The 20640-nt window shown below is 54.8% G+C and overlaps 1 protein-coding gene and 1 long non-coding RNA gene across 8 annotated transcripts in view; one reads left to right on the plus strand and one right to left on the minus strand.

Annotated features, from left to right (window-relative positions):
* Nucleotides 1-199: 199 nt before the first annotated feature.
* PLEKHG6 (pleckstrin homology and RhoGEF domain containing G6) lies at nucleotides 200-16881 on the minus strand. 4 transcript variants are annotated; one of them, XM_073223827.1, is made up of 16 exons: nucleotides 16025-16227; nucleotides 14683-14935; nucleotides 13331-13486; nucleotides 12670-12834; nucleotides 12217-12312; nucleotides 11900-11950; nucleotides 11460-11609; nucleotides 10495-10605; nucleotides 10216-10365; nucleotides 9883-10020; nucleotides 9511-9630; nucleotides 8998-9130; nucleotides 8765-8880; nucleotides 1976-2121; nucleotides 628-1314; nucleotides 200-433 (listed from the first exon to the last, which is right to left on the minus strand). In XM_073223827.1, the coding sequence occupies exons 2-16, from the start codon at nucleotides 14830-14832 to the stop codon at nucleotides 424-426; spliced, it is 2379 nt and encodes a 792-aa protein (XP_073079928.1). In that variant the 5' UTR covers nucleotides 14833-14935; nucleotides 16025-16227; the 3' UTR covers nucleotides 200-423. The 4 variants fall into 4 exon arrangements, 3 of the variants coding, with proteins under 3 accessions (XP_073079928.1, XP_017501390.1, XP_036864933.1); XM_017645901.3 differs by having other exon boundaries at nucleotides 14683-14887; nucleotides 16025-16224; XR_005058719.2 differs by lacking the exon at nucleotides 200-433 and having other exon boundaries at nucleotides 1093-1314; nucleotides 1976-2132; nucleotides 14683-14887; nucleotides 16025-16881.
* Nucleotides 4269-20640, plus strand: part of LOC108387613 (uncharacterized) — a 32983-nt gene continuing 16611 nt past the window's right edge. For 2 of the 4 annotated variants that reach the window (XR_012125923.1, XR_005058721.2), the window contains exons 1-4: nucleotides 4274-4388; nucleotides 5254-5342; nucleotides 7611-7815; nucleotides 13390-13502. This is a non-coding gene — a long non-coding RNA (uncharacterized lncRNA). Of the gene's footprint in view, nucleotides 4389-5253; nucleotides 5343-7610; nucleotides 7816-9830; nucleotides 10025-13389; nucleotides 13503-20640 lie in introns of all 4 variants that reach the window. The other 2 variants (XR_005058720.2, XR_012125922.1) reach the window with 2 other exon arrangements.

Genomic DNA, 20640 nt, shown 5'->3' on the forward strand with positions numbered 1-20640 from the left:
ATGGTCTTTCCATGTGGTGGGTGTGGGAGACTGGGGCAGAGACCTGGATCCTGATGTGTGGGATGGGAAAAGCCCTGAGCTTGGGGCAGATATTCCAACCACGATGCCAATGAATATAGGAGCAGCTGTGCCCACTCGGTGACTCCCCTCCCCTCCAGGGTTGCTTTCTTCCCAGCTTCATCTAGTGCTGACCAGACAGTCATTTTTATGCACAACTTTATGTGGGGCTGCAGTGTGTCTATGGTACATAAATGTTCATCTCTTGATCCCCAAAGTCCTCAGAGCAGGAAGGGCAGGGTGCCTGGGCCAGGCTTCTTAGCAGAAAGTGTGGTCCTTGAGGTAGAACGCAGGGGTGGGGGTGGTGACCAGCACTCTTGTGGGGAGATTCCGTTGGGGAGAAATGCCAAGGGTTCTCAGTGTTCCTCACACCTCTCTGAAAAAGGAGGTGGGTGTTAGGCAAGGTCTAAGTGAAGAGTGAGGCTAAGGCCCCTTTCCCGCCATGGCCCCACTCTGGTACTGCCTTCCTTCCCCTCTCCCCGCCGACACCCTACTCTGGCACCCCCTCCCACACCATGTGGCCTTCCCCTCTGCTCCCCCACCCCGTGCCACCTTTCCTTCAGCACTTACGATGTGGACAGGGGGGTGTCCAGCTGTATGATGTGTGGCCCACGCATCCGCCGCAGTTGGACCCGAGTCAGCTTCCGAGGCCTGCTGTCCCCAGGCTCAGGGATACCCTCGATCCTTTGGCTGGCCAGTTCCTCCCGGATCTCTCTGAGAATGTCCTCAGCCCAGAGAGGTGGGTGGGAGACACCGCCACCAGGTGCCAAGTAGACAGGCCCCTCTTCTTCCTCATCCCCTGAGAACTCCCAGGAGCTGTCCCCAGCAGAGTCAGAGTTGGCTGTGGAGCTGGGGGTCTGCCTCTGAAGTCGGGCCCTCTGCAAGGTTTCCATCACCACATTCCCTCCCACTGAGGTCCTGTCTTCCTCTTCGGACCAAGCCGGTGGGTCTCCCCTGGGAAGGCTGCCTCCTCTTCGGATACATCCCTCTGGCAGTTCTGGGGCACTTCGGCGTTGGGGAGCTTGGGAGTCAGGAGGCTGGGGGCGCAAAGGAACACCTCGGACGTCCAGGGTGGAGAAGGTGAGGCGAGGATCCCGCCGAAGAGCCCGTGAGAATAGATGGGGCAGCGGAGAGTGGGAGCCTGGGAGCAGAGTGCTGTAGCCAGAGTCGGAGGTGTTGTCTGGCACTGAGGGAGTGTCTTCATCTGTGTCTTCTGTCACCACGAGGTGGGGGATGATGGTCAAGATCTCAGGAGTCCTACAGTTAATAGTCAGATGCTGAGGGACAAGTTCAAGTCCGGAAAGTCTCCTGCGCTCACACTATCCAGTAATGGCCCCTCCCCCAAGCTCATTTCAGTGGCACCCTCACATTGCACTGGTGTGTCTTGCTGGCTGTACAATAAGCTCCCCTTGGGTATTTTAGCCACAGCACTTGGACCAGGACCTTGTGTCAAGTAAGGGCTCAGCTATTTGCTGAGGGGTCCCTGAAGTTATCTCCCAGTGATGGATCGGATCTTTTTTTTCTCCTTAGCCCTGCTGCTGAAAATCTGTGTGATTGCGGATGAACCTCACACTCTCGGGGGATTTGGACTAGCAGATCCTACACTCTGACATGCTGCAAATCTATACCGCCTGCACTCTTCACCCCTGGCCCTGGGAGCCCGCTCTCCTCTCAGGGAGCTCATGTCTCTGTGCCTGTTTCCTTCACCCTGTGCCAGCCCTAGGCTGGCTAAGCCCCAAGGCTGTCCCATGGGACCCTTTGCACAACTGGTGCCAACCTGGTCCACTCCAGCCTACAGCCTGGGATCCTCGATTTATCGTAATCCCCACAACACTGTCTTTTCTCAGCCTCGTGGGCTCCTTTCCCTCCCCGCCTGCGGGTCTCTAATGGGAGACCTCGGAGTCCCTGTGGACCTTACCTCCCCTCTGCGCTGCTCTGAGAACCCTCTTGGGAAGGTGTGGAGGGCCTGGTGCCTGGGGACGTGTGGTCCTGGTCGCGATAGAGAGCCAGGAGCTCCCTCTTCTGTTGGACATACTCCTCTGTCTTCAGCTTCTGCAGGGTGAGCTGCGGTGATACTTTTCATTAAGAGCACTCATTTATTGAGACTTCCTGTATGCCAGGCACATGCCAAGTGCTTTACATACATTATCTCATTTAATTTTCACAACTGTTTGAGGTAGATACTATTTTTTACTCCTATTTTCCTACTGAAATGGAAATGGAGCTTAAGTAACTGCTAAGGTCTTACAGTAAGTGGGGTGAAGCCCAGATTTGAACCCTCAAGCTGGTCCTGGGGGTGGGTAGGTTGAACAGAAGGCCCCTTTTCTTGCCTGTACATTCTTGCTGCCTCTCAGGCCCCCTTGGCAAGCCCTCTATCAGGTCTGTCCCCTCCTCCAGGAAGCCCTCCCTGATAAGTAGTGATGTTGGTGTAAGTACTCTGAAAGGTGCTGGGCTCTCTGGTTACTCTCTCCTACTACCAGAGAACTCTACTGTACTTCAGAGATGAGAGAAGACCATGCCAGGAAGAACAGAGATATAGTATACTTTCTGTCTTCTCTCAACGTTTTCATGCAGGTGTCCTCAGAATAAAATAGTGACATCTGAGAAGTGGTTTGCAAAGCACCTCCACATGCATGTGGTTGGTCATTTGATACATGCCATCATCTTGCAGGGTGGAAAGCGTGGATATTAGCCCATTTCACAGATGAGAAAACAAGACAGACTATTGGCATTGCTCAAGGTCGAACAGGTACAGAGAAGCCGAACTTGGGCTGGCCTTTCTCTGTGAGTCCCTGTTCAGTAAGCACTTTTTCACGAGCAGCCTTAAAGGGCAGAGAGTTACTAAAGGACAGCCTTTGCTTAGGGCGGGGGAGGGAAAGCAGCAGAACCCGTGGAGAGGTTGGGTCAGAGGCCCAGCAGAAGGGAAGTTGTGGTGGCTACCGAGGGCCGAGGGCAGTGCTTATATTAGCACTCACTGGTGTGGCCATATTAAATGGCCATTGTTGAAATACTCCACTCTGCTGAGCAGAGGGCTGCTGTCTGAGCCTTTCACCTCCCTTCCCTAGGACTATCCCATCCCCCAGGATACACCAGCTAGAGGGGTAACAACTGGCACGACACGGGACTTCTAGGTCACCCCCCCACCCCACGCACACACACACCATAATGCACCACTCGGACTGCTTGATGCAGGTGCCGTACTGGTTGTTAAATAACTGTAATCTGTCCCCAGCTTGGGGAATATGAACCAGCAACTCTTGGACACCCAGAGCTTCCCAAAGCCTCTCCAGAAACAGCAGGTGGCTGGGTCGGCACAAGTGACATGGAGAAATGCATGAACAGAGACAGGGAAATGACACCAGGCTTACAGTCCCATCTCCTTTCCCTGGCACTGCAAGTTCCTCAGTCTTGTGAGTGACAGTACAGTGCAAATGTTAGGTAGGAAGATAGACAGGAGCAGCCAGAAAATGAGAAGATAAGATTCAAAGCAAAAGCTGCCCAAACCCTGCCCTGTGAAGACAACAAAGGCTTTGCCGGCAGATAACTTCCTTCCCAACCAGACCCCAATGTGGGTACAATCGGACGGAACCAAAAACTGCCCGAACCACACCTCCCCACGGGGAAGGACATGCTCACTGGGAGGACTGTGTAGATGGACCTGTCAATCAAATAACCCCACCTTGTCAAAGAGGCGCCACCTAGCCAGAATGTAATACAAAGGCAGGAGTGATATAAAAGTTCAGGGTCTTTGTCCACCTTGCCTCTAGAGGCCCGCTTCTCCCTAGGAGTGTATTCAAGTAAAACTTTCACTGTTTCACTACTGTGTCCCTGACTTTCAGTTCTCTGCAGCGGAGGGGACAAGATCGGAGGAGGAAGAGAAGAACAAACCCAACCCTAAGATTCTCGCCAGAGTGAGGGCTACTGGTGCCTGGGGGCAGGAAACCAGCCCCGACACCAGTCCCAGTGTGGCACAACAGGGCCGGGTCTGAGGCCTCCTCCCCCGTCCCCAGCATGGCGGGGAGCTAGGTGGGTGGGCAGCCAGCCCTCCTGATGAGATGCCGCGCCCTTTTGCCCCACAAGACCCAAGTTCAGTTGGGTGTTTGGGAAGTCCAGGAAAGGGATGTTGTGTGGAAGAAGTGAACTGGAAGGAAGGGGTGGGGTTTGCAGAGCTTCCAGTACTGGCATCTCCACTGAACTCGCCTTGGGCCCCAGTCCGGGAAGAAGCAGAGAGGGTGGAGACCTCAGCACCAGGGGAGAGCACGAGGCCCCAGCCACCCCCAAGCCTCTCCCGCCACCCTGGGTCAGGCGAGAGGAGAGACACGTTAGGCAAGGTGAGAAAGGGAGAGGAAATCCATGTATGTGACACCCTATAAAGCCGGGACAAGGAAGGGAGGGCTCCCCCTGCCCCGCCTCATGATTCTTTCTTGGTCCTGGTGGAGAACTGAGCCCTGGGAGGAAATGCCTCCCCTCCCCCCTGTCCCCTAGTCTCGGCTCTCCTCCCCGTGTGGACTAAAACGGACCTCCTGAAGGTGCCCATGGCCTCTCTGGGGGCCAGATGCTGAGGTGCTTCCCCAACCAGCAGGGGGCCCCACCCAGGCGCTGCCAACCACCCTTCTGATGACAGCGATGAACATTTTTGGAGCCTCTGTTACGGGCTGTGCTCTGCGCCAAGCAGCTACAAACGTCCTCCTCCCGTCTTCTGTGTGGTAGCCCCCACTGTCACTGCAACGCCCCAGATGCCCTGGACGCAGGGAAGTGGGGTCACCCCACAAGAACAGGGGAGGCAGGGAGCCTGCTCGTCCCCGCAGCAGCCTCACTCTCAGTCCCCCTCCTTGGCTTGGCTCTGTCTCACAGCTCTTTCCGCTCTGCCACTTCCCTTCATTTTCCTCTTCCCAACCCCTGCTGTGCGTACTGCCCAGCTTCGACCTCCCTCCCCTGGCCAAGCTCTTTGGCTCTAAAAGCTTAAGGCGCCCCCTACCCTTTTCAGGAATAAATCTGCGTCTACATTTCTGTAAGGCGGAGAAAACAAAATTCTGACCCCTGGGGGTTCTCTATCCCGGGAACCAATAGGTATGCTACTGCCCTCTTCTGTTCAACACCGACTGACGGTCCCGGGGCAGCATTCCCTCCAAATGTGCTGGAGACAATAGCAGCGCAAACTAATTTAAAAGATTCAGGGTTCCTTGTTTCACCAAGGCAGGCCCGGCGGCGTGTGCACTGCTCTGGTACCACAAGAAGTGACATCCTTTCCTCTAAAAGCCTGGAGAGAGACTGCCGCGGCCTAAGTGAGTTTACATAAAATACCAGAAACTTTTTAGTGGTTGGTTGCCTGCCTGCCTGCGGGGTCTAAAGGGAGAAGGTGGGCGGGGTGTTGCTGTGGGGCTGGGAACCAAGGGCAGAGGACACAGGTCTGATGGTGGAGGCAGCAAGGAGAAGGGGCTGCCTGCCTGCTGTCCTGGGGAGGTGGGGGCTCCAGGAACCCTGAGGCCTGTTGCTGCCTTATCCTCTGCTCCCCTCTCACCCAGCCTTCCTTTCATACGGCTTAATTAACCACTACAGTGGTGTTCATTGCCAGCCAGTCCTACCTTGGGGACACTGGTGGGGCTGGGGAGAGGGATGCAGAGAGAAGGCACCTGCCATGCACAGAGAAGGGACTAAAAGCAGGCTGGAAGCAGGGGTCAGGGCTTCTGGGAAACCACTCTCACCACAAAACCATCCCTAGACCTCCCCCCCCCACCCCTGGCCTCCTGGGGATGGGTCCAACCTTGTTTAGGGATTCAGGCAAGGGGCAGCCCTGCGGGGCTGGAGGACTCAAGACCTTGAGGGTCTGATTTCCATCCTTATTTATTCTTTTCTTTTCTTTTTTTTTTTAATGGCCAAAACCTCATCATCATGTTTTACTCTCCTAATTCAGAATTTTTTAAGACAGGATTTAAACAGAGACCAAGCTCTTGTTTTCCTTTTCGCAGATAAGCTCTCCACGTTGTGATGTGATACCACAGATAAGATTGTGGGAGGAACACTTAAAATTGTTTCCAGAACCACGTTTCCCACACATTCTCAAAGGTTTCAGAAGCCCTGATTACCTAATGAGCCAATAATAAATCGCTGTTACCCATTCCAAGCAAACCCCATAAGAACACTAATTTGATTTAAACTCTAAAAATAATGAAGTTGCATTCTTTAGAAAGCATTTACACTAAGATTTCTTTCCTTGTTCAAAATGCCTTTTCCTTTTCTTGTAATGAGGTTTGACATTCATATACTAGTTTCAGGTGTACGATGCAATGATTTGAAATTTATATATATTTGAAATTATCACAGTAGGTTTCGTGAATGTCCATCACCAAACATTGTTACAAAAATTCTTTTTTCTTGTGCTAAGAACTTTAAGATCTACTCTCTTAGTGACTTAGCTCCTCCTTAGTCCCATCTGAACTCCAGGTGTGTTTCCGTATTTCCAAAAGCCCCGAGGTGTCTCTACTGGGTTGTCTCCCACTACCTCATTTCCAAAATGTTTCAGTTTAAAACTAAATTTTACTGCCCTAGCCCTACCTCTCCCCAGAAGCAACAACTAACACGGTTTCCCTTTATAATGATTTCATTTCGGTCAAAGGTACCATTGCCCAAGCAGCCTTTCAAACAGGAACCTTGGGAAGTTAACCATCCTTGGTCCTTGAGGACCTGAGTTACCCAGCTGGTACCATGCTGCCTCCTTAATCTGAATGATTTCTTTAAATCTTCCCTACAAGGCAAGTTATTATTTATATTCATTTTGTAAGTGAAGAAATGGAAAGGCATAACTCACCCAAGCTTCCCCAGCTACCAAGAAGTAGAACTGGAGTCTGAATTTTGATTTGCATGCAATAACTACAGGCTTTTAACCACAGTCTCCCAAAGGCTCAACTGTTTCTTCCCTCTTTAGCATCTTTCTTCTTCCCCATTATTTCTGTTTCACAACATGCCCCTAAGGCCATGGCAGTAAATCTCGATGTTTCACACCCAAACTAGTAAATTTCCTATCCACCAGTCTCTCTCTCCCACCTATCACACTGCCACCTGACAGTTCAGGACGAAACACAATGGTTTCACGGCTGCATTTCCTTGCTCAGATCTATGGTGGCTCTCTCTTGTCAACTCATTTCAATTCAGTATCATCCAGAACACACTTTTCTGTAGCTCTTAGGTCCTGTAGAGCCTGGCCACCCATCATTTGCTCACACAAACCCTTTGTTCCAGACTCAGACAGACATGGTCACTGTCCCCAGAAGAAATCCAGCCCAATTGCTTGCTCCCTTGATTCTTCTGCTCATGGTCTTCCTCATCCTTAACAGTCCAACTCAAATCTTCACTATTTGGCCATTCTGCTGGTGTAGGGGGTTGAATAGTGGCCCCAGAAAGATACGTCTAGGTCCTAACCCCTGGAACCTGTAAATATGACCTTATTTGGAAAAAGGGTCTTTGCAGATAGGCAAAGAGCCTAAGTTAAGGGTGAGATGAGATCATCCTGGATTTAGGGCGGGCTCTAAATCTAATGGCTGGTGTCTTTATAGAAGGGAAAGGGAAATTTGGACACAGAGACGTAGAGTGGAAGGCCACGTGAAGACAGAGAGGGAGTGAAGCAGCCACAAGCTAAGGAACACCTGGAGCACCAGAAGCAGGAAGAGACAAGGGAGGATCCTCCCTGGAGCCTTGGAGAGGAATCCAGGTCCTGCTGACACCTTGATTTCCAACTTTTGGCCTCCAGAACTGGGAGAGGTAAGTTCTGCTGTATTAAGTCACCAAGTTTACGGTAATTAGCACAGGTCCATTTAGATCTCTCTTCTTTTGAATTCCTCTAGCTTTTATCACATAAATCTGCCCATGACACTCTCCTGTTTAATACTTTCACTAGGTGCTATAGGACAAAGTTCAAGTTTCTTAGCATGTCATCCAGAGATGGGCATGATCTCATGGTGCCTGCTGCCCAGCCTCTCTGCCACTACACCTGCCCTTGTGACTTATGCCCTAGTAATACTAACCACTAGGCTGGTGGTTCTCTGAACACACATGACTGTGTCACTTCTGACCTTGGTATTTTCTGCTTCTCCACTTGGAATACCTTTCCCTCCTACTTAGTTTTGCTCATGGATACTAAATATCCACCCCCCCCCAAAAGGAGCTCAGTCAGTAGCTCCTCTGTAAGGCTTCTGGGCCCTCCAACCCTGCACTGCCCCTCCCAGCACCCCCCCACCCATGCAGAATGCATTCCTCTTCCCAGTTCCCTTCTGTATGCATGTTTCTATTATTTGTAAATGAATTTGTCTAGCTAGGCTGCAGTGAATATCTCTTGAGGGCAGTTGTGTTATTCTTTTCTGATTCCCCAACACCTACCCAGAACCTGCAGTCAGGAAATGCCCCGTTAATGTCTGCTGAATGGAAGATGAAGTTTAGAAGTAATTGGTTTCAGGGTGTAGAGACCTTTAGGGGATGCCATCTTGGGCTCTCCCAGTGACTGGCACCACAGCTGGCCCATGCTCGTAAGGATGGTCAAGGCTGGGTCTCCCTCTTGAGGGTACCCCTGAGGGGCTGAGGGCTGAGCAGGACGAGAGGCTCCTGCACCTACCCCCAGCCTCTCTCTCTCTCTCTCTCTCTCTCCTCCTCTTTTCTGTACTGTTTCTGAGCTCCGGGTCCTTGCCATCCCTCCCCATGCCAGGTTTTCACATACCTGGGCCTGCTGGGTCTTCTCCAGCCACTGGGCACGGTCTGCAGCACTGGGGCAGTGCACAGTGAGGGCACTGGAAACACACTGGAATTCAGTGAGGTGGATTATCAGGAAGCTGTCTGGGTGGAGGAGAAGGTCTGCGTCAAGGGCTAGGCCTTATTTGGTCTCCATCCTGTCTCCTCCCTCCCCTTGCCAAAGGACAGGAGAAGGGAAAGGTCTCCACAGAAGAGACATACGAGGGTCTCGGAGTGGTCGGCACACAAGCTTCTCCAGCGAGAGTGGGGGGCGGATAACCTTGGCTTTGTCTGCTTTGCGCTGGGGCTTGGTCACCAGGAGCATGTCAGAGAAGAGGAACAGGTACACATCGAGCTGGGGCATGTGCATGGGAGAAAGAGGCCACAAGGTCAGTGGAGCAGGGGGAAGGGCGGGACAGGGATGGTCTCACACACGGTGCACAACGGTGGAGGTCAAGGGCAGAACTGTGGGATGCTAGAGCTGGAAGGGAGTGTCAGCTCAGTCTCCTCTCACTTTACGAGCAGGGAAAGTGTGGACGCAGCGTCATACAGACAGCCAGAGCTTAGCCAGAACCAGGTCCTCCTCCCAGTCACTCACAGACACAGACACAAACCCTCTTTTCCCATGCCAGCCTCTCTGACTCTTATTCTGCCTCTATCACACTTCCCTTCATTTTCTTTAACTCCTCTCCCATTTGGATCTTTCTCTTCATCACTTCCCTGGGGCTGTCTCACCTTCCCTTCTCGCCCCTCCTTCATGCGCGCAGGACCCTCCTGCAGCAGCTGCCTGGTGTGCTCAGGAGCGATGCCCAGCATGGGGGACATCAGGTCTAGGGTGCAGAATGGACGCAGATTCTGAGGGGCACAGAGGGGAGGTCAGGGGCTTGGCAGGGCTTGTCTCTACCTCTCAGCCGAGGTGGCCTCTGCTGTCCAGCAACTTCTCCCTAGGAAACGACCGGCCTCCTTTTTACCCTTTTGACCTCCGCCCCTTGGGTGCTCACTGCTGGGAAGGAATGACGGGCTCACCTCTGTGGTTCTCTACCCTTTCCCTCCAGGCCTCCACTCCTCCATTGCCAAGCGCCCTTCTGCCCCCTCTCACCCTCTCACCTTCTCCACCTCATCACTGGATGACTCCAGCACCTCATAGGGCCCAATGCGTTGGGCGGCAGCAACCAAGCTCTCCTGCTCTTCATCCTGGCGGACCTGTTTATTGAGGTACCGCAGGAATGACTCCACAGCTGCAATCTGGGTGAGGAAGGAGGAACCGCTTAGCCCCTTCCCTTGTATGTCCCCCCAATCAATGACAGCCAGGGCATTCTCAAGGAGTTGGTGCCTCGCTGGCACATACACATGAGGAATGAGACCCATAAGAGTTTCTGGGAATCAGTTCCCGCACACCAGCCCCCAGGCCAAGGGCACTGGCCCTGCCAGGCCACCTACCATGGCGTTCAGAGCCTCTTGGGCTTGTGCCTCTGGGCTCCTCTTGAGCACAGCCTGGAGCAGCAGTGGGTACTTGGTGATGCGCTGGTGGGGCTTGATGAGCAAGTCCCCCAGATGCTGCCTCCCTGAAGGCTTGTGCTTCTCACACCACTGACAGGGAAGGAGGACAGGGGGTCAGGAGTCTGCAGGCTCCCTCCTGCCTTGGACCCAGCTGGAGATGGGCTGACCTGGTTGTCTAAGGCCCACTCCAGGCCCTTCCCCAGGCACCTCATTCCCCACCTGCACGAAGGCCTGGAAGAGAGGGTTGGTGTCTTGCTGTTCCCGGGCGTAAGCCATGGTCTGCTTCACTTGCAGGCAGTACTGGACATAGGGCTGGAACCGCTCGCTGAACTGAGGGACAGACATGGGGGATGGGCAGCAAGCAGTCATGAGATACAGGCTCTGGCTGCAGAACATGAGGAGCAGGCGGGGAGAGAGCCTTACACAGATGCCTAGGCCCGCTACTGCCGACCTCTCCTTCCCACGGCAGCTCCCTTCGTGTTCCCAGGAGGAGTTGAGGTCCATAGAGGAAAACCCACTGCTACTCTCTGAGCTCCTACGCCCAGCTTCTGCTGTGCGCTGTGGCTCTGGACCTGCTCTTCCACCATTAATAATGCAGCCAGAATGTTCTTAGGACACTGCAGATCCCATTTCACCTGGGCAGTGGGTGGAGACCTGAGGCTTGCCCAGAAGCCCTGCTCCTGAAAGGGGGCTGCCTAAGGCCCCCAGGACATGGTGCCCCACCTTTCTACCCCATTCTAAATCTGTAAGGCCCACAATTTCCTGGTCGGGTAAAATTGTGGAAGCAAGTCTGATCCCAGGCCTCTTTCTTCCTCTTCTCACACGTCATACTCCAGGTGCCCTGTGGCCTTTATACCTGCCCCATAGCCTAGGGGACACCTAGCCTCCCCTCCCAGGTGTTTGTCAATGTCTCTGGCCAAGAAATATGATTTTGTAGCTGATAAGAGCCTGAGTGCAAACCTTTCCTGAGATAGCTTCATCTTCCTTTCCAAAGGGTCTCAGAAGACCAAAGAACCTTTGGGTCAGAGGTCATGCCTACAGAATGAAGGGCAGGAGGGGAGGTGGTATTTTGGAGTGGGGGCTGTGTCATAAAGGTATCTGTGTGGCACAGACATGCCCTGAAGACAGGGTCCCTCTGGGCTCTCCCAGTGGGGCCCCAGATGTGGTCCCTCCCCATGCCTCACCGTCAAGAAGCCGTTCTTCAGGCTGACAGGGTCCAGAGGCTGGCCTGAGGCACGGGTCTTCTCCAGGGTGGGCCCCAGCACCTCCTCCCAGAAGCTCCGGTGCACCCGAATCAGGCTGGGGATATTTCCAAACAGGGTCTCAGCTGATATCTGGAGGAGGGAGCAGGACAAAGCCATGCCTTGGCAGGTCAGGCAGGAAGCGCTGGCACAGCTAAGCTGGGGTGGCTGTGGGTGGGGTCCATCTGATGGCTGAGCACTGGTGCAGGAACGGTGCAGCGGCTGGGCCCCAGGCCTCCTGGGGGTCCTGAGCAAGAAGAGGGGTAGGAAGGCAGGGGGTGTCCTAGAAAACTGGGCAGTGGGGGTTCACACCAAGCAGCTTGGAGGGCTCTTGGGGGGCCCACCACCCACTCCCCAGGCTCCCCTCCCAAGCCCCCACTCACTTCAGTCAGCAGCCCCACACGCTGCAAGTTCAGCAAACCGGCAGCTAGGAGCTGGGGGCAGGGAGACAGGAGGGTCTCAGTGCCTGACCTGATCATCTTGGGACCCCAGCCTAGCCCTTCGATGCATCCCCACTCCCCAACTTCACCACAGCTAACATTTCACCAGAGACCCTGGGCTGGTCTCAGATCAGAGGCATCTCCTCATTTCCCGTCTGCTGCCACCCGCGACTGCCCCTTCTGGTCCAGGGGTTGGGGTAATGGGAGGGTAATGGGGAAATGGCTGAGGGTGGGGCTGGTCGGGGCTGCGCGAGGCTCACGCTGGTCATGATCTTGAGCTTTTGCACGTAGTTCAGCTCTGTGGTCAGTAGCTCCCACAGTGCTTCCTGTTGGTGGCAGAGCTCCTGGCTCATCTCCTGGGGTGGGGATGGGGCTGATTCACTTGGGGAATGGTGACAAGGGCAGCAGCTACTATTTGTTAAATGCTATGGGGTCTACTTCATAGATGACCTTTTGCTCCTCAAACCAGTCCTCCAGTGTGTAGGCAGTGTTGTGCCCATTTTACAGATAAGGCAACTGAGGCTCAGAGGTTTCCTGTCTTGACCAAAGTCTCACAAGTGGTAGAGCTGGGATTGGAATCTAGAGCAAGACATCTCCGAATGCTTTCCCCACATGACCCCACTTCTTCAGGCCTTTCCCTCCTCTAGGGCCGAGGGGAAAGGGATATATGTGTCCATGACACTGTGGGGGCATACACTGTGCTCCAGGCCCACCTTGTGCCCAGGTACAAGCTCCTTCCAGGACTTCTCGATGACCATGCCCCTGTCGCCGCCCTCTCCTATTTCCCAGTGGCAGCGGTCCTCAGGGGGCAGGCGAGGCATCCCGAACATGCTGAATGTATGCAGCCGCACCTCCAGCGCTCGGGCCTTGCTGACGTCCTGGGGTTGCCGAGAAGGGGATGAGTCCTGGCACCAGCTCCCAGACCACCTGGCCTGTGGAGGGCTGCGTGTGTGCCTGGGCATGGGAGGTGGCAGGCAGCACTGAGTGTGAGTGGGGACACGGGGCCTCCACCAGGGATTTCAGGGGAAAGCTGTTTCTGGAACGTGGATGGACAAAAGCTTTGGTTCACAGAAAGGGCCCTGGACAGAGGGGTCTGACCTGGCTCCCTGGTCAGACACCTTCCAGGACTCTGACCAAGACTGAACCCTTCAGAGGGACCTTCAGGTGGAGCCCAGAATAGAACTTAGTGACAACATTTTGACATTTGCCCATAAAATGTACATTTTTATGACAACATGGCTTAGAGATGCAGTTCAGAGAGGGTCTCTAGACAGAGACGACCTGGCTTCTTGGAGGGGCTGCAGCTCTGATCATCTGTGGAGGATATCCTAGCTCAGGCTGTGAACATGGGGACGGGAGAAGAGGACCCCTTACCTTGAATTTGGGAGAGTGAGGTGGGACAGCCCCATAATGGCCCCCATGTCTCTTCTCAGGCTCTAGTTCTCGCAATCTGATGGGAGGCAGGCCTCGGGCCTGGCCAGAACCCTTGGCAAATGGGACATTGTTCTGTAGGCGGCGGCGACTGGGTTCCTAGATGAGGAGCAAGGTAAGTTCTGGGGGCCTCCCTTCCCCCAGATCCCAGAGAACTAGTGGGGGCCAGGGTTGATTCCAGACAGCACTGCCTACCCCTGCAAGCCAGGCTGGCTCACTCTCCCCTTCCACCAGGGAGGCTGAGCTGGGCTGGGGAGGGGCTGGTGGGCCTGGGAGCAGAAGCAGGGCCATCTCCGGAACAGGAGCATAGGTGCTCACGTGCCTGGCTCTGGCGTGTACCCCCAGTGCCCACCTCCCAGTGCCTGTCTAGTCACCTGCACTACGGGCTTGTACAATGCATGACGCCCACTGCATTCTGGGTTCCTCACAGCTTCCCCTGTCTGTGAATAGCCACCCTCACATGTGGAGGTGAGGGCACACACGTGTAGCCTCCTCCCCAGGAGCACGCAGCCTGCGTGTCCTCTCCAGTCGGGAGTGGTCGCCCTTTTGCATGAGTGGTTGAGGCCATGGCCACAAGTCTCCTCCCGGGCAGGCCTGGTCACATTCTTTGATTTGACTGTGGCCTGATTTACCCCACATATTTCCTAGTCTCTCTTCCTGCCCTCAGCCTGGGAGAGTCACCAGCTGCCCTCCCTGTCTCCCAGGGCCGAATCCTCCTCCAGGAAGGCAGGGGATACCCCTAGCTGGAAGCAGAACTGTTCTCAAGGTGGAAGGGAAGCCTGGAGGCTGAGGGAAAGACCACAGCCTCCACACCCCTTTCCTTGGTCAGCTCTGGACAAGGGCCAGGAGGGTGGAACTCGGGTGGAGCTGAGGGAGGCCCTCTTACCCCTCCCCACTTTTTCAGTGGGGACACCCTGAACCTTTGCTCTTCCTCCAGTTATGACTCAGAGGGAGGCAGGTCTCAGGAAGCTCACAGGCTCCTCCCAAGTAGAAGTGGGAGTTGGGAAGGTGCCAGCCCCAGGGTTTGATGACACCCCCCACCCTGTGCCTGGGACCTGTCTAACAGCGCCTCCTCTGAGGCCTTGGCTTCTCCTGGCTCTCGGCCTCACTTGCCCCAGAGTCCCAGGAGCCTGGCCCTGCACTGCTCTCCTCTCCCTCAGAGCCCAGGAAGGGAGGTAGGGGTGAGGGGTGGGAACAGAGCAGCCCATGAACCTGCAGAGGCACAGAGACTTGAAAGCCTTGGGTCCGCCCTCCTGCTCCACCCAGGTCGCCTTTAGGGCACAGCCTGAACTCACCAGCAGGGGGCCTCCTTGGGGGTAGAGACTGCCAGCAGTGCTCTGGGGGGAGGCTTGAGACCGGCCCCCGTAAGTCTCAATGCGGGAAGCTACAAGTCCTTGGAGGGGACCCCCATCGGGAGGACCAAAGTCCTGCATCTCTTCTCTCATGGATCACCTCCAAAGAGTCATAGCTCCATGTCCAGGAGAGGGGGGTCCTCTGAGGCTGCAAACAGGAATGGAAGGGCCAGCTGCGTCAGTGGGTGGCACCAGACTAGAAATCAAGTGGAGGGGAGGGCCAAGGGCTTGTCACTGTTGGGGGAGCATAGCTGCCTCATCTATGACTTAGTGGGGGTGGGGTATGTCCCCACATGCTGGGAAGTAAAAACCTGGGAGCTTTACCTCATCCCTCACATGTGTGCCCATCTGGAGTACCAGCTCCCACAAAGGATGCTGCAGTCCTGGCAGTAGGTGGGAAAAGGGGTCAGACACAGCTGGCTTGCTGGATGTCCCCAGGTCGGGAAGTCCGCTTGAGCAAGCTACACCCTCCCCTTCCCCATACACAGCCTGGGCTGAGGCTGCAGGGAAGCCACGGTAGGGAGAGTGGGGCCACCGAAAACTGCCTGACATGACACCTGTTTTTGTGCAGTCCTCGAGCTAAGAGTGTAAACATTTTTTACATGTTTAAATAGTTGGAGAAAACCAAAAGAATATCTCATACTACACGAACATTATATGAAATTTCAAATTTCAGCGTCCACAAATAGTTTTATTGGAACACAGCCACATTTACTCTTTTACCAATTGTCTACGACAGCTTTCCTACTAGTAGTGAACCAAGACCATATAGGCTTCAAGGTCTAAATATTGACTATCTGGTCCTTCACTGAAAAGTGTGTCCACCAGACAAGGAGGTAAGGGAGGACAGCTATCAGCCGCTGGCCTTAGAGATGACCCAAGGGGAAGCAGGCTTTCTGGTCTGCCCTGGGATCTGGGGAACCTCCATGGGGCTGGGAGTCAGGTGCCGGGCTCCATCCCTAACCGCTAAACCTGGACACTGGACCACCCTCAGAGCGGGGAGAGCCTGGAGAAGAGAGCCTCCTAGGCAGATGCCATCCTTTTCCAGGTGGGCCTGAAGCCCCTGCTCAGCCCTCCCCGTATTTTTTCTCTGATTTATGAGCCGGAGAGGAAAACGTTCATGTCTCCCAGACCTCCTCCCCCAAATCCTCCTTCAAGGGCTCTGTCTCCTCTCCCTCTTCCTATCCAAGGCCCTTTTTGAGTTTTGACCCCGCTTCCTTTCCCCTGCCCACCGCGCCGCCTCCCCTCGCCCGCGGTCAGTCCGCCCAGCCCTCCCGGGCCTCACCTGTGCCCGCAGGTGTCCCTGTGCCCGATGCCCGCGCTGTCCGCCCCGGCCCGCAGGGCTCCCGGTCGCCCACGGCTTCCCCAGCGATGCCAGCCCCGCTGCCTAGCCTGGGTCTGGGACGGAGCGCCCCGCGGGGCTCCGGCAGCGCAGGGACTGGCCGGGTCGGTTCGGGCGGGGCGGGCAGGAGGGCGGGGACGCGCCTGGCACCGCCTCTCGCCGCGGGCCTCGGGCTGGCCGCGCAGCGCGGGCGCCCGTGGGGCCCTGGGGGCCAGGGTCCTGCCGCCCCGCGCTAGGAGAACTACCTTCGCAGAGCCCCTTCCCCTTTCGCGTTCGCACTTGAACTCACCACCCACCTGCCTGACGGAAGGGATGGGACCGCGCTCCGCCCTCTGTCCCGCCCAGACCCCCGTGAGGTCCGGCGCCGCCGCCGAGGCTGCCAAGGTGATGACCGAGTGGTCGGTGGCAGGGGCCCACCTCTCTTTCTGGATGCAGCGATTGCCGCTATTCCGTCCTACCCCTGCCTGTCTTCCTCCTTTAACCAGGCAGGGGAGGGGACTGCCTGCCGGCAGAAGGGTGTAGGAGCCAGGGACCCCTGCCGCACCCCACCCCCTACCCTCGGCTCTCTGGCTGTGGAGTCCAAAGTGTGGCCCTTATCTCTCACTTGCCTGACCTGGCCATCGTGTGGAAAGCTGCCTCTGGACTTTGCCTTTGCTCCGGGGATGGCATCTGGTGCCAGGCTGAGACCTGACCCAACACTTCTCCCACTACCTAAGATGGGTGTGGAGTGTGGATGGGGTTAGGAGGATCATATGGGGGGCACCGACTGAGGCTTCACTGGCAAGCAGGCACCTGCCAGGCTTCACAAGGGCCATCCCAGCACCTCCGGTGGCTGCTAAACAGACACTGTTCAAGGGTGGGCTCTTGCAGGGCATTGCAGGAAAAGACCACATTTCCCATCCCCAAATCGGGGCACATCATCTGGCAGAAGCACTGGGTATGGGGACTCGGTAGCATCCAGGGATATGTGTGACCATTACAATCAACAATCATGAAGCCAAAGACCCTGTAATGGGGTGGAGCAGGTCTGAGTACCTCCCAGCCTCCACCAGGCCCCGCGGTCTTCCTCCAGGCAAATCAGCTACGCAGCTGGATAAAACCTCTTACTTTTGTAGAGCACTCTGATGACACACTTTCAAAAGCATAATCTCATTGTATCACCAGGGAAGATGCTCTCCATTCTCCGCTCCTGTCTGGCATATTAAACACAGAAATGGTCTGAGGTGTTAGAGCTCACACTGACTCTGACCACTTTATTTTGTCCGAGAGAGGAATCTTTATTACTGGACGGTTCCTGATTTCGTCTGCCCTCCTCCTGTTTGCCCTCCAGTACTCTTTCTGACTTGTGCTGTGTTTGCTCTGTTGCTTCAGAAGAATTCTAGCTCCCTGGGCCCTACCTCCCGCTTCCAGCCGCCCAGTTGATCGGGATCAGTTTCGGGGAGAGAAGTTGGGTGGGGCAGGAATTGCAGTGGAGAGAGAGATGGAGACACAGAGAGAGCCAGGATGGTGAGAGCTGCAGTGAGGGAAAGAGCTAATGAACCTGGAGATGGTGATTACTGACTATTAAATGACACCCCAGAGAAAGTTGGTGCCAAGTGGCTCCAGCTTCCCCTCCCAGTGTCTCCCAGAAGGAGGTGGAAGGAGAAGTAAAGAGGGAATTGGAAATTGAGAGACCCTCAGAGACAAGCCAGGATTTACAGCCTCCGGGGCATGGCTAAACTGGCCTGCTGGGCACAGTGCGGGGGAGGGAGTTAACCCTTTCATTTCCCTCAAGGCTTGAGATCCGATCTCCACCTGCCACTGCCCCAGGCGCAGTCTTCAGCCTTTGCGAGGAGAGGTTCCCAGGGAAAGCCGGAGTCTAAAAGCAGGAGGTGTGGCCAGCACAAACTGTGGGCTGGGAGGCGGGACTCCTGCGTTCTGTTCCTTCTGTTCTGGTTGCCAGATTTGTTGCTCTCACAACCTCCGTTTTCCCTAGCGCCTTCTGTGCTTGGGGGAGAAGACGCCTGTGACTGAGAGGGGACAGCTCAGGGTGCTGAAAGAAGCCTGAAGAGTTGGGGGTTGGAGGGTTGGCCTCTACTGAGGGTCCCTGGGGAGCTCTGGTTCTTGGCCCAGACAGGGGCACCTGCAGACTTGTATTTCTTCCTGGCTGGCTTCAGACTTTCCTCCTATCTCTAGCTTGAGTCCTGCATGCCTCAGTTTCTCCCCCAGTGCAGATTCTGCTCATTAGGTCCCCAGCTCCACCCCACAGCTAATGAGAAGTTGTCTGCTGTCCAGAATCGGAGCTCTAAGAATCAAAAACCTCTGTCTGATACAGCATAAGGGTAACTTTCTGGGGCTGGTGCGGGGGTCCCAACTCCCTTCTGTCCCTCTTCCCAGGCAGGAAAGTCAGGGACACTCACATGAGCCCTGAGCTCAGCCCAGTACACACACCTCTTAGGGCTGGGCAGGCCTGGTTAATGATGGGCTAGCAGGGCCAGGCAGCTGATGGGAGGTGTGTCCTTCTTGGCCCAGGGTAGGGGAGAGGAGAGGCAGCTGAGGGCTAGAGCTGGGAGGCACAGGTCTTGAGAAGCAGCTCAAACCAGGAGGTCAGGCCCCTGGGCACAGCTGCCCATGCCTCTAACAGGACAGATGCCCTCCCTCTCTCCCTCCTTCCCTTCTTTCCATCCTTCCTTCTACACTTACTGGCAGGGCTCATCTGTGCAAGGTACTGGGGTATAAGGAATAGATATTCCCAGAATGACTGACAGACAGTCCCTGACTTCAGGAGGTCACAGCCTAATGGTGAGTAAAACATTGATGTATAAGTTATACACATAAGGAATGAACCAAGAGCTTTGGGGTCACTTTGCAGGGACTAATAACTACATTAGGGCTTCAAGGAAGCCTTCATAGAGGAGGTGAACTATGTGCTGGTACTTTATGGATGAGTAGGAGTTTGCTGGGCAGAAAAGGAGGGAAGGGCATTTCTGGAGGAGGGAACAGCATGAACAAAGATCCTGAGAAGTGCAAGAGCATGTTATAAAAGAAAGGGGAAAGGGCAGGCTTTCCCAGAGGCATCCAGAGAGTCTGCCCCAGCGGTTTCCTGAGGACATCCCATGCTCCAAGAAGCTGATCTCTGGGTGGTTGCTTAGGAGGACAAAACCCTCTCCCTGGTATTTAAATACCTCCATAATATGACCCCAGTTGTATTTCCCTCTCACCTGCTTGCCCCCTACTCCACCCCTGGACATGTCACTATTCTCTGAACCTGCGTCAGTTTCCCTGATTCCATGCCTTTGCTCAAACCTTCCCCTCAGCTGGCATAATGCTCTTGGCCCCTTGTCCTCCTTCAAGGTCCTGCCCCAGGACTGCTTCCTTCAGGAAACTTCGTGGTAATCTCCTGACCAAGTCATCAGTTCCCTCCTTGCTTTCAACAGCCTTGGCAACGGTTTCTTTAAAAAGCACCACTCTTATTCTGCTTAATACTGTTGTTAATTGCATATATGCCCTTGTCCTTCACTAGACTCCAGGCTGCTTGAGGGCAGGGATCAGCCCCACATAGGGCCTGGCACAGGATGGGCATCCGGTGTGTTTGTGCAGATGGAACTGCAATGACTTGCTGAGGAGTCAGATAGAATCTGCTTGCAGATGTATCTACCAGCTGTCATCTCTCTACATCTGTCCAGAGGAATTGCTCTTCTTTTATTGATACCTGGACTTAATCCATAACCTTAGGTTGTCATTACTGGAGCTTCAGCTTTTCCTTGGTGGTCCTTTTAAAGGTTTCTGCTCCTTTAGAACAGATGAGCCAGGTCAGTTTTACCTTGTACACCAGTTCCAATGGATTAGCAGTGGTTTCTCTAGAACATTATGTCAAGAAGGATTCTGTGATTGATGACGGCTCAGAAGAAAGAGCCCTAGGGTGGCTTAGCAATGCCTATGTTGCAGGGAGGAAGGGCACCCTCTGTCTTAGGCTAATTTATCAGGTACTTTTCTCATGTTTAAGAAGACGGGGGCAATATGAGTGCAAAGGACCTTTGCATCTGGTGGAAGCTGAGCTGGGAAATGAGTGGAAGAGGAGCTGAAGGCCCCAGAGGTTGATTTTCCTTCTTGGGATTTCCTGGGGCAGATCTTGGATTTAGGTGTTCAAATGTCCAGGCTCTGACCTGTGCCCCTGTGCTCTGACCATGTCCTGCCTGATAGGATATGATCAGGAATCTTCGCCAACCCTGTAGGGCCTTTGCAGCTCAGGGTCCCTAGCAGCCTTAGCACATGAGGCTAAGGCGATGACACTGAGCAACCCCCTCACCCTGCACCCCTGGCCTGGCTCCCACTGTGGGAATGCTCCCAGTCCTCTCTCCTCCCAGGCAGCTCAGGCCTTTGAGAATGTCAAGAATGTATCAAAAGTGAATCATCTCCAGAGCTGTTTTCTTCCTGGCTTTCTACCTTTGCCCCATTGCACCTGGGGGCCATGGTCTCCCCTAGCGGCACCCCCTGGAAATGCAGTGAGATTTGGCTTGGTTTCTGGAGCCCAGAGTGGACAGGACCCCAAGCCCTGACCTTTCCCAGTTGAACAGGAC

The sequence above is a fragment of the Manis javanica genome, chromosome 15 (assembly GCF_040802235.1).
Source record: "Manis javanica isolate MJ-LG chromosome 15, MJ_LKY, whole genome shotgun sequence".
Lineage (NCBI taxonomy): Eukaryota > Metazoa > Chordata > Mammalia > Pholidota > Manidae > Manis > Manis javanica.